Source organism: Mus musculus, chromosome 13 (genome assembly GCF_000001635.26).
Source record: "Mus musculus strain C57BL/6J chromosome 13, GRCm38.p6 C57BL/6J".
Lineage (NCBI taxonomy): Eukaryota > Metazoa > Chordata > Mammalia > Rodentia > Muridae > Mus > Mus musculus.
In genome coordinates this window covers 120,308,844-120,321,639 of record NC_000079.6, presented here as the reverse complement: position 1 = coordinate 120,321,639, position 12,796 = coordinate 120,308,844, and the positions used below count along the sequence as shown (strand labels likewise).

Below are 12,796 nucleotides of genomic sequence, written 5' to 3'. Positions count from 1 at the left end.
AACCCTAACCCTAACCCTAACCCTAACCCTAACCCTAACCCTAACCCTAACCCTAACCCTAACCCTAACCCTAACCCTAACCCTAACCCTAACCCTAACCCTAACCCTAACCCTAACCCTAACCCTAACCCTAACCCTAACCCTAACCCTAACCCTAACCCTAACCCTAACCCTAACCCTAACCCTAACCCTGACCCTGACCCTGACCCTGACCCTGACCCTGACCCTGACCCTGACCCTGACCCTGACCCTAAACCCTGATCCTGACCCTGACCCTGACCCTGACCCTGACCCTAACCCCTGACCCTGACCCTGACCCTGACCCTAAACCCTGACCCTGACCCTGACCCTGACCCTGACCCTGACCCCTACCCTCACCCTGTTCCTCACCCTCACCCTCACCCTCACCCTTGACCCCTGAACCCTGAACCCTGACCCTGACCCTCACCCTGACCCTGACCCTGACCCCTACCCTCACCCTGTTCCTCACCCTCACCCTCACCCTTGACCCCTGAACCCTGAACCCTGACCCTGAACCCTGACTTCTGACCCTGACCATCACCCCTGACCCTGACCCTGACCCTTACCCTGACCCTAACCCTTTAATCCTGGGAGACTGGGACAATCATACCTAAATCCAAGGTCAATGTGAGACAAAGGAAATTACACAACCACACCTGGTGGTACATACCTTTAATCTGAGCCATACCTTCTTCGGGAGGCCTTATAAGGAGGGTGGAAGAAGGAGGACTCACTCCTTGCCTGCTTGCCATTACTTGCCTGTTTGAACTCACCACTTCAGTGTTCCAGTTATAGAAAAGACCAGCTGAAAGTACTAGACTTTTGGACTTCCCATTCTCAGTTGCCCACCTGCTGCTAAACTCTGCTGCTTGGTTGGGAAGCAGAAACCATGTCTTCAGTTACATCACTCTTGGAAGAGCTGCCTGGAAGGATGTACCACCCAGAACCACACATGCTACCAGACATGACCCCAGAACAGGCATGGGACTGGGTAATGGATAACTTTGAGGCCCTGAGCCATCACTCCTGCCAGCACCCCTGATGCTCTCGACCTGGGAACTCCAGCATAGCCACGATGCTGCATGGAGCTGCATTTGGAGGACAGAAGCACTTTAGAGAGCCATGTGTTGAAGATCCAATGGCAGAAACATCAGTGAGACTTTGGAGTCCTCAAGAAGTAGAAGTCACTTCCAGGAGAAGAGTTCAATGGTCTCTGAACCAGCCAGAAGATGGCAGTGCCCACAGCAGTGGAGACATGCTTGGCCCAGGTGAATTATGGAGGCAAGCTCCCAGAAACGACTAAGAGTCTTTCCCAGAGTCTTCCATAAGAGAGGAACCTTGAAAGGAGACATCCAAGCATTGTGGAAGCATACACCTTGAAGTCCTTCAATATATTTGCTGGGAAGAGCCTGAGGGGAAAAAAAAAGTGAACAAGATCCTCATGCTGCCTCTGTGGACTTTTGAGCTGGGATTGTCCTCGTGGTTGTTCAATGAATATAATGAAGAGTTTTCCTTAAATCTATGTAGAATCATTTCATTCTGATGGCAAGTGTACATAATTAAAATCTTTCTGCCTCACCATCTGTGTAATTGTTTTTCAGGGGCAAAGTCAGGTGGTCAATAATCATGTCAGAGGATTTTCCCTGTGGGTGGAGTTTCATTGAGGTGGGGGGATGTGTACACTAACAGTCTTTATAGTGGCCCACCCTCTAGGATTTTTTAAGGATGGTTTTCTAGACAAGGACAGAGGGGAAGTGTAGGTACTCGGGGCTATAAGTGATCTACAGGTTACAGTCACAAGAAAGGAACAATCTGACTTCAGATCTTCTGTATTGGCCACTGAGAGATGACAAGATATAAAGTCCAGGCAAGAACAAAACACTTCCCTTTAAGTCATGCCTGTTTCAGAAGTTACTGTGTAAGTATGACTGCCAGATCCAATAAATGGGGTTCATGGATGGGGTCTGAGTTACAGCAAAAGGCCTCCTTCCTGAAAAAGGAAGCATAGACTCTGAAAAATGAAGTTCAGAGTACAAACTCAGTCTGTAAACAATGATACTTAAGTGTTTTCTTCACACTGACAGCTGTGTGATCACTCTCTAGCATGGAACGTGGCTTAGTTCACAGATAAGGTCTTTCTGAGGAAAAAAAATATCACTCAAAATTCCGGGGAGTACTGAAAAGGTAAAACTGCAATTCACAGTATAACAAAGTAAAACAGTAGTATCTTGGAATCACACAGGAAGTTGCCCATGCTTGAGCACTAGTACCCACATCCTCAGCATGGTGCAGAGAACACAGTTGGCAGTGGAGGGAAAGAGTGGGCTTCAGAGTGAGAGCTACTAAGTTCCCAGGCATTGTCTTACACAGATGAAATCCCAGGAGAAAGATCATAACAGACTCTCTAAGTTCCTGAGTCCTGATTTACTAGCTGCTTCCATTTATTCTCCACAACTGCAGTGAGGCCTGTCATTCAGACCTGTCCATCACTCAGTCCTCCCTCTTTCCTCCCTCTCTCCCTCCTTCTCTCTTCCTCCTTCACACGCTCCCTTTATTACTTCCTTCCTTTCTGCCTTCCACCCTCCTTCCCTTCTTTCTTTTATTTGTGCCTCTCACTACATAACGCTGTCTGTCCTAGAATTCCCTGTGTTAATCAGGCTGCCCTAAACTGTCAGGGATCCACCTGCCTGAGTGAACATGCCTACCTCAGATCCATTTACTACTGAAAGGCTAGACTTCTGGAAGACCAACAGCTGAACTAATGTCTGATAAAATGTTAAGCTCTTCCAAGACTGGAAGCAAAAGACACCCTCTCAAGTTGGCTGAGTTTTCTTTGTCAGGACCAGCACTGCCCTGACCTTCTAACTTAGCCAGTCCTGTTTCTAGGGGTGAGTTCACATATGATGTAGAAATTTATTCTGGAAATTGCTGAGAATAGAAAAATTCTCCTGTGCAGATGTGCTGGCACAGGCCTCTAATCCCTATAATAGAGAAGCAAGGCAAAGTGAATCAGAGTTCAGAGCTAGCCTAGTCTATGCATAAGGTAAAAGAGTAAAAATGGAAGTTGCAGGTGTCCCCGAGATCTTTTTGGAAAGGAGGCATCTGTGTAGATCAGTCATCATCCATGGTGATTCAGCAGGAAGGTTTCCCAAAGTGCTCAAAGTTGCTCCCTGTGTGTTTATCTTATGGCCCAGCACAAAGGAGAACAAGGAGGCCTAACATCCCCTAAGGACTTCCTTTAAAACAAGCCACCAGTTATCCTGTAACCAACAATAGGAAAAATAGAATATCCTCACCTGTGTCCACTCCACCCTTTATCTTTTCCCTTGGGCCACTTTAAGAAGAACACAAATTTTCAGCTTTTTAACAATTTTATTAAGAAAGCTGCAAACAAATAAACAAACAAACAAACACAAACCAGATGGCTGAAAAGACACAACTGCCTTTGTGTGCCTTTGCTGTACCAGCAGGAGCTGACAGAAGATCCCCTAATTGCAAGTCTTAGCAGGAATCTGGGATCCAAACAGTTCTGGGTGACTTTCTCACTTCTGGCGAAAAGCTCTTTGAAGCCATGCCCAGCAGCCTAGGTGCCTGGCACTATAAGATGCAGGATCCTGGTCAGGGCAGTCTCCACCATCACAGGTCACAAGTTCCAGCCCTTTCTCCCTGAGCAAGCTTAGTGAGGGTTGGTCTGGCTCCTCTGTATCTTTGTCTTTGTAGTTTTCCACATCTCCTGGGGACACTTGTGGCTCCCTCTGACTCTCACTCTGGAAGACCTCTGTGCCCTTCTTCATGGCAGAATTCAATCTGCGGTAGGATTTCAGGTAGTCCACACTCTCAAATACACAAAAGGAGTATAGATCCCAATTGGCAATCCAGCCATCCTCAGAGCAGTGGCTTTGCTCTTTGCTGAAACAAAGTGTCTCAGAATTGGAACACCTTGTACTCTGGGCTGGCAAGACCTGTGCACTGGGCAGTGCATGTTCTTCAATATCTGATGTATCCTTGACAAAACTGGGAATGGACTGCATCATCTTCTTGGCTTTATCCATGGATCCCTGAAGGTAAATCCTCCACCTCCTGATTCAGAGAAGAATCAAGTTAATTGTGCTCTATATTTCTTGACCCTTCCCAACCATTACACTGTGGGAAGCTGGGTTTGAAACCTACAAACCTAGAATCTTATTTGCATTGCCTAAGGAGACAAGATTCTGCCCAATCTGGTGGCAAAATCCTTTCATCCCAGAACCTAAGGGAAAGAGCAGATCCTACACAGAAGCAGAGGCAGATGGGTCTCTGATCTCAAGGCCAGCCTGGTTGTCAGACCTAGTTTCAGATCAGGTAGTGCTACACAGGAAAACCTAGGCTCAAAAATCAAAACCAGTAAACAAAAAGGAGTGAAGCTTCTCCAAGTAAGATGTTATCACTCTGGATGCAATTGTCTACAGTTAAACATTATAGGCAGCTGACTAAACAGGCAATGGGGAAAGTGCTAATGGACCATCAAATCTACTTGGGCTGCCTGGTGTAGAGAGTAAAATATTAAATATAATGATACCTCACTCTCTCTCTCCTGGAAAGGGATTTATTAGAATGACTTACAGTCTGGAGTTGAACTTATTCCACAACAGCTGGAGAGGAAGTAAAGTCCAAGATTCCAGAAGTTCTCAGTTCCTGAGGATGGATGTTTCAGCTGGTCTTCAATAGAAGATGGAATCACATGCAAGGGGGCTCTAGTGCCAGCGAAGTAATAGACTTGTTAGCTATGAGAGAGCAAGCAGGCCAAGTGAAAACTCTCTTCCTCCCTGTTCTTATATAGGCCTCCACCTGAAGGTGTGGCCAGAATTAGAGGTGTGTGGTTCCAGCCTCAACGTCTGGATTAAAGTTCAGTGTCTTATGCTAAGTGTGGTGGCTCACGCCTTTAATCCAAGGACTATGGAATTGAATCAAGGAAGTAGATCTCTGTGAGTAGTCTGCTCTACAAAGTGAGTTACAGGACTGCCAGGGGTATTAATGACAAACCCTAGCTTATCACAACAATCACATTAACAAAAAAGTGTGTCTTTCGGGCTTCAGATCCTAATTGGAGGCCTTGTCTTTCAAGCTCAAAAAGATCTGCATTAAAAGCAAGTCTTCCTACCTCACAGGTATGGATTACTTTCTATAAATTAAGCAAAAGTTACTTACAGATGTATCTTCCCATTTTGGATTTTGCTTAATTGCAGAGATAACCAAGTTGATAACAAACAATAGCCAACACAGAGAGTGTTTCTCTATGTAACACTGGGTCTTATGAAAATCACTTTGTAGACCAAGCTGGATACCAAGTCAAGTCTCCCTGCCTTGTCTCCTTTGTGTTGAGATTAAAGGCATGAGTCACCAGGTCCTGCTTGGAAATCCTGTTAATAGTCCTTAGGTCAGCTGGAGTCCTGAGCAGATGCTAATCCTCTATTCCCACCAGAGAAGTGGTTAGGGGAAACAGCTAAGTGTAGAGATGAAGCTTCAGGACAGGGAATCTCCTCTCCACCCGCCCACTCCCCCAGCCCTGTTTTCAATGCATGTGTTTGAGATGAATGCACATAACATTTCCATCCTCTAGTCTTTGTGTCTGGACAGAAGGCAGACAGGGATCTGCTGGAGTAGCTGGGCTCCAGGCTGCCCTGAACTGGATTCATATTTGCAGGGAAGCAGGCAGCAAGACTGGAAAGCTGTTTTTAAGGGACTGTCAAAATAATTTGGTATCAAAGTTGAATGGGGATTATTTTGAAACTCATAGCTCAGCACTTTCTCATATAAGCCTTGATTGGATTCTGGGCATTGTAATATTTTGAAAAGTGTATATTTAAACAAGTAGAAGCCTCTTCAGTTCAGTTCCCCTGGACCTGGACTAGATAATAAGCAAATATGGAGGATTTTACCCTGTTTTCACTACTCTCCCTATATATTTGTGATCTTGGACTTCCTGAGATAGCCCCGCAGATTCATAACATGAGAAAAGAGAATTAAATGAGAGACCTTCTAAGTCAGGAATGTTGTCTTAGTCAGGGTTTCTATTCCTGCACAAACATCATGACCAAGAAGCAAGTTGGGGAGGAAAGGGTTTATTCAGCTTACACTTCCATACTGCTGTTCATCACCAAAGGAAGTCAGGACTGGAACTCAAGCAGGTCAGAAAGCAGGAGCTGATGCAGAAGCCATGGAGGGATGTTCTTTACTGGCTTGCTTGCTCTGGCTTGCTCAGCCTGCTCTCTTATAGATCCCAAGACTACCAGCCCAGAGATGGTCCCACCCACAAGGGGCCTTTCCCACTTGATCACTAATTGAGAAAATGCCTTACAGTTGGATCTCATGGAGGCATTTCCTCAACTGAAGCTCCTTTCTTTGAGATAACTCAAGTTGACACAAAACTAGCCAGTACAGATGTCAAGGGCAGAAAGCCATGGCTCAAAATCTGCTCATGTTAGTACTGGATGAGGCCAGGAGACACTGGTGCAGAATCCCAGGACAGCTTCTTCACACACAAGACCAAAAAGCCAGCTCTACTGCTCTAGGCCCAGGCACACAGGACAATAGCAGTGTGTATTCTGGGATGGCTCACATAAACTTTCTGTAGTCACACTGTGGGTGGAATTTGTAATCCAGAAAGAGGTGGGGGAAGCAAGCAAAGGACCCTGAAATCTGGTGTTTACAAATCCACAACATAGACAAAGAAGTGAAAAAGGCAGAATTGCTTATAGAGTATATAAAACAGAAACAACACACCAAGGAGGCGAGGGGTAAGAAGAGAATTGTAGTGCCAGGGAAATGTTAGTTATCTCCAAAAATAACAGACATGCGCCAATATAGTATAACTAATAGTAGGTTCTTTATTTCATTTTAGTTAGCTTGGTCCCCTCCAACGAACCGCTGTCATGCAGGACAGTTTTGGTGGTTCCAGGGCAATGCAGGAGCCAGAGCCAAGGAAGGAGTCCTGGCAACAAGCCAAATAGTCTCCATTGGCAGATCCACAGTTCTCCTTCAGAGGTGCAGCCCAGAGACTTCTTCACAACAGGGGTCGCTGAGGTGCTGGCGCTCCAGCTGGTGGCAACCTTGGTGCTCACACTCTGGACACCCTTCTCTAGTAGCTATAACTTGTATCCCTTGTTCCACAGGGCTGTCAGAAGTCTGGAGCTGAAATCCGAAGGTGATTTCAAAGGTCGTTCATGATTTTGTTTCTCTGTACATTCACTGTGCTGACAGGATTTGACTCTGTCAAGCAGGGGGAGGTGGGATTCTGTGCTGACTCCAGGTCGGGAAGGTGTGCACTTAAATCCTGACCAAAATGCCTGGCGCGTGTGTGCGGGGATGTAGAAGATGCTATTCAGGTTCCGCGGATTTGTTTTGTTTTCTGCTCCTCTCGACCTCCCCGCGTTTCAAAACTTAGATTACATACCATCTTCTTAGCCCACCAAGTGTGCCAAGACTTGCAGCACCGCCCCCTTCCCCTGAAGAAGACAAACGGAGTGCAAGCACAACTCTCCATCGCAGCTGCTTTCCTTTCTGTTTACCTAAGGCCTTTCAATCTCAGGTTTTCTGTCCATCTCACTGTAGTTTCCCTGGTTGCTTCGTGGCCATGGCCCAAGAGTACACTTGTCCAACAGGGAAAGCACTGGACCACCCGGTTGACTCTCTCGCACACCCTGAGTTTTAGGCGAGTCGTGCGATCCTGGGAAAATCCATAGTTTGTTCCCCCCCTTTTCCAAACGTGTAGGGGCCACAGCTGGAGTGGGGACCCATGAAGGAGCCAGAAGCCTCAAAGCTCTACCTCTGAGCTCCAGTCTGGCCACGACTTCACAGCAGGGGTCGCTGTGGGTCTGCTCTTCCCCCAGAGAGGAATGCCAATTAATGGTAAACTTCCCGCCTTTGGATCCTCAGGTAGCAAATACTGCAACTTTCTCATAGAGCCAAGTTCTTGGCTGTCAGCATGCTCTCTCTGACTGAAATCCGATGGTCATTTCAAACCGCGTACGTGATTTTGTTTCTCTGTTCTTTCGTTTTGTCAACCAGATCCGATTTTGTATGTGGTGGGATTCCATTTTTTTGAACTTATGGTGTGCTCCTAAATGCTGACAGAAAGCCTGGCGCCCAGGTGTGAGTCTGCAGGAGACGGGATGCAGACCCTGCGGTTTCTGATCGTCTTGTGTCCTCTCCGCTCTTCCTCGTTTCTAAACGCTGAAAATTCGTCCAATTTCTTTTCATTACTGAATGTATGGCGAAGCTGTCCTTGGTTCGCTTTCCATCCCACTGCTGCCCACCTATGGAGGTCTACAAAATTGCTGTCTGCTGGAATCTCTGTTGAAGCTGCGTTCCTTTTGTTGTGAAGAGGTTTTTCCAGGACAGCATTGCTCAGGACGCTTAAGCTGTATTTCTCTGAGCTGTCTTTCTCCTGCATGCCTTCCTTTCTGCAGTCCCTCCATGGCTATGGCCCTGGTGTGCACTTGTTCAGCGTGTAACATGCCAGAAGACACTAACTGACGGCTTCTCACTCGCACACCCAGGGGTTGGAGCCAGCTTTGTGATCCTGGACAAGTCCATAGTTAGAAGCCTGCTTGCTTGTCCACACTGGTGGATCCCAGAAAGTGAGCCTGGCCAATAAATGAGTCTAGACAGAAAGATAAAGGGTTCTTAGCTCCAAGTTGCAAGCCTGTGACTTTTTCACAGTAGAGGACGCTCAGGAGCCAGCAGTGTGCCTTGGGCCATTTTCAGATGTCCAGAGTCCTTGCTGACCATCCCTGTTAGAGAATGCTTTCTACTTGCTGCCAAGCAAAATTCTGCTCTGATGTTAACAAGCCCGGGCTGAAACCGGGTATATGATTTTCTTTCTCAGTACTTTCGTTTTGCTGACAGGATGAGACTCTGCCAGCCAGGCTGCAGTTCAATTCTGTCAGAACCCATGATTCAGATGTTTGTGCCTCAGTTATGACCTTCAATGCATGGTTCCTGAAGCTAAAACCATGCCAATATGGCTTACATTTCTCTACACACACTTACAGCCCTGATTTTGATTATTTCCTGCCTTCTACTCCTCTGTAGCGTGCTTCCCTCTACATTTTTTTCTAGAGCTTTCAGGTGTACTTTTGGGATGGCTATTTCTGGTTGTCAACTTGACTACATCTGGAATGAAGTACAATACAGAAATTGAGGGCACAACTGTGATGCAGATCTTGAGGGCAGAAGACACAGGCTTCTGAAACATATCTTGGCATGGATATCCGGAAGCAGAGTAGCCATGAAAGCCTTAGCCCTAGGCAAAGTAGTTCATGCTTTTATTCCTCAGAAACTGAGTCAATCAGACCTAAATCCAAGGTCAGCCTGGGATAAAGCAAGTTCCAGATCCAGGACTGCTGGTACACACCTTTAATCCGAGCCACACCTTCTTCTGGAGGCCTATATAAAGACAGTGGAAGAAGGAGGACTCACTCTGCCTGCTTGCCATTTCTTGCCAGCACATCTGTTTGAATCTACCTCTTCAGGGTTAGAGCTTATACAGAAGACCAGCTGAAACTACTAGACTTTTGGATTTTCCAATCTCAGTTGCCCCTCAGCTGCTAATCTCTGCTACTTGCTTGGGAAACAGAAGTCATGACTTCAGGAGCATCACCCTTGGAAGAGCTGCTTGGAAGGATGTACCAACCAGACCCAGTCATGCCACCAGACATGACCCGAGAACAGGCATGGGCGTGGGCCATGGATAATTTTGAGGCCTTGAGACATCACTCATTCCAGCACCCCTGGTGCTGTGGACCTGGGAACCCCAGCATAGCCACACTGATGGATGGAGCTGCATTTGAAGATAAAAGGGGACAAAAACGCTGTAGAGAGCCAAATGTTGAAGATCCAATGGCTGAAACATCAGTGAGACTTTGGGGTCCTCAAGAAGTAGGAGCCACTTCCAGGACAAGGGTCCAATGGGCTCTGCACCAGCCAGAAGATGGCAGTGCCTACAATGGTGGAGACATACTTGACCCATGTGAATTCTGGACCCAAGAGGGCTCTCAGAAACGACTAAAAACAGTTTTTCATGAGAGAGGAACCTGGAAAAAAAATAACCCAAGCATTGTGGAGAGGATACACCTTGAAATCCATCAATATATTTGCTCTGAGAGCCAGAGAAAAACTGAGCAAGGGCCTCATGCTGCCTCTTGGACTTAAGACCTGGGACTGTGCCCTACATGCTCAGGAGCCTTGAAGTCTCTTTATTTTGTCCTCCTGACTGTTCAATGGATATGTTAAAGAGTTTTTCCTTAAATCTATGTAGAATCATTGCATCCTGATGACAAGTGTACATAATTAAAATCTTTCTGCCTCACCATCTGTGTAATTGTTTTTGCAGGGGCAACATCTAAGCCATGCCTGTTTCAGATATTACTGAGGGAGTTTTACTGCCAGATCCAACAAAAGGTGATCTTGTAAGGGGTCAGAGAAACAGCAAAAGTCCGCTAAGGTTTATAGTTAAATAATAAGGGTTTCCAGAGCCAGGCATGCCTGTGCACAATCTTTAACGCTAGCTGAGTTCCAGATCAGTCTGGTCGACAGAGTGAGTTCCAGGACAGCAAGGACTGCATAGTAAGAGCCTGTCTCAAAAGGAGAAGGATGTTGTTTGAACATTGCAAGTGGTCAGGTTTTTTGCCAATCCACTCCCTTGTAAGGGTGTGGAGTGGTGCCTGTGTGCAGAGAGAAGGTAAACATAAGTAGCAACTCTCAGAACAAGGAAATGAATCCCTTATGTAATAGACTTATAGGAAAGGCCTCTGAGCTGGCCAGAGCAGTGAAGGAATTGGACACAATGTAAAGCGTCAACTGAGACACCAAATCATAGTGTCCCACTCTAGGACGTCTGTGAGTTCCACATCCATAGGAGTGAAACAGCTTAGGGAAGTTGTTAGATAGGATGTAAGGCATAGCTAAGCCCTCTATACCAGCAGTCTCTGGGGTTCGACAGTTCAGAGATGCCTGAATTACAAGGGGGAACTCCAAGGACTATGGTAGCTCAGATGTGATTTTAGTACCTATGTTCTATAGGTAGGTAATTTTTCTCTTCTTTGTGCTTTCTATTTGTTTGATTTTGTTTTTTTTTTCCTGTGTATTCTTGTTTTTCCAGGCTGATTTTCTCTATTCACTTTTTCAGAACAAAATCAACTAACTGGCAGGCACCAGTACCATCATTTATAGGAACAGCAGCTTGTTTCCCTGAAAGTACATCCACTTGCCACTTGCCAGGCAGATTTCTGACTTTGAGGCCAGCCTGGTCTACAAACTGAGTTCCAAGACAGCCAGGGCTATACAGAGAAACCCTGTCTCAAAAAACAAAAACAAAAACAAAACAAAACAAAATTCCTGCCCAATGGTAATATCACCTCCCTACTTCAGTCTCTGTTCTTATGGATGGATTCCCACAAGAAGTCTTAATGCTGAAGCCTCCTGCTGAACCAGAAAGCCCTTCCTGTACTCTAGAGTTGGGAAGGGAAAGGTATGCTACTTAAGTGTTCTCCTCACTCTGACAGATGTGTGATCACTCTCTAGCCTGGTACATGACTTAGTTGACAGCTTAGGTCTTCCTGGAGGGAAAGAAAATGACTTAAAATTCCTGGGAATACAGAAAAGGTAAAACTGAATCCCAAAGTCCAAGAAAGTACAAACACACTTTCTTGAAATCACACAGGATGTTGACCATACTTGAGCACTAGTGCCCATATCTTCAGCATGGTGCAGAGAACACAGTTGGCACTAAAGGGAAAAGGTGGGCTGCAGAGTGAGAGCTACTAACTTTCAGGGCCTTGCACGGCTGAAATCCCAGGATACACATCACCACTGACTCTCTCAATTCCTGAGTACTGTTTTACATAGATGCATCCATTTATTCTCCACAAATGCAGCAAGGCCTGTCATTAAGAATGATCCATTTCTCTGTCCTCCCTCCCTCCCACCCAGTCTTCTTCCCTCTCCTTTCTTCTCTCCCTCTGTTCCTCCCTTCAATTATTTGTTCCTTTCAGTATATAGCCCTGTCTGTCCCAGAATTCTCTGTGTAAACCAGGGTGGTGTGGAACTCACAGGGATCTACCTGACTGAGTAAACATGCCTGCCTCAGATACCTTTCCTACTGAGAGGACAGCATTTCTGAAAGACTAATGGGTGAACTAAGGCTTATAAATGTGAAGCTCTTCCAAGCCTGGAAGCACATAAAAGACACACTCTCAAGGCCAGGTGGCTTGGTATGCTGTGTCAGGGCCACCACTCTCATGACCTTAATCAGTTTGATTTCTGCAACTGAATTCATTTGTGATGTAGAAATTTGCTCTAAAAGTGGCAATAAAATAGAAAGAGTCTCCTGTGCAGAAGTGGTGGCACAGGCCTCTAATCCTCATACAAGAGAGGCAAGGTAAAGTGAATATGAGTTCAGGGTTAGCCTATCCTAAACAGAAGGAAGAAGGTGTAAAATGGAAGTTGCAGGTGTCCCCTAGATTAATTTGGGGGGAAGCATCTGGGTAGATCAGTCATCATCCATGGTGATTCAGCAGAAGGGTTTCCCAAAGTGTTCAGGGTTGCTCTCTGTGTGCTGGTTATCTTATGGCCTAGCACGCAGGAGAACTAGGATTTCAAAGGTCCCCTGAGGACTTCCTTTAAAACTAACCACCAGTTAGTCCTGTAATGAACAGGAGGAAACAATAGATTATCACCATCTGTGTCCACTCCAACCTTTATCTTTTCCCTTGGGCCACTTTAAGAAGAACACAAA

General features: G+C 46.1%; 1 protein-coding gene across 1 annotated transcript; it reads right to left on the bottom strand.

The window, feature by feature from the left end:
* Nucleotides 1-3,378: 3,378 nt before the first annotated feature.
* Nucleotides 3,379-4,778, bottom strand: Tcstv3 (2-cell-stage, variable group, member 3). The gene is made up of 2 exons (NM_153523.3): nt 4,624-4,778; nt 3,379-4,101 (listed from the first exon to the last, which is right to left on the bottom strand). The coding sequence occupies exon 2, from the start codon at nt 4,071-4,073 to the stop codon at nt 3,564-3,566; it is 510 nt and encodes a 169-aa protein (NP_705743.1). The 5' UTR covers nt 4,074-4,101; nt 4,624-4,778; the 3' UTR covers nt 3,379-3,563.
* Between the last annotated feature and the right edge of the window lie 8,018 nt (nt 4,779-12,796).

Coding starts and splice junctions, on each gene's coding strand:
- Tcstv3 (NM_153523.3), bottom strand. CDS start 4,073: ATGGATAAAGCCAAGAAGATGATGCAGTCCATTCCCAGTTTTGTCAAG.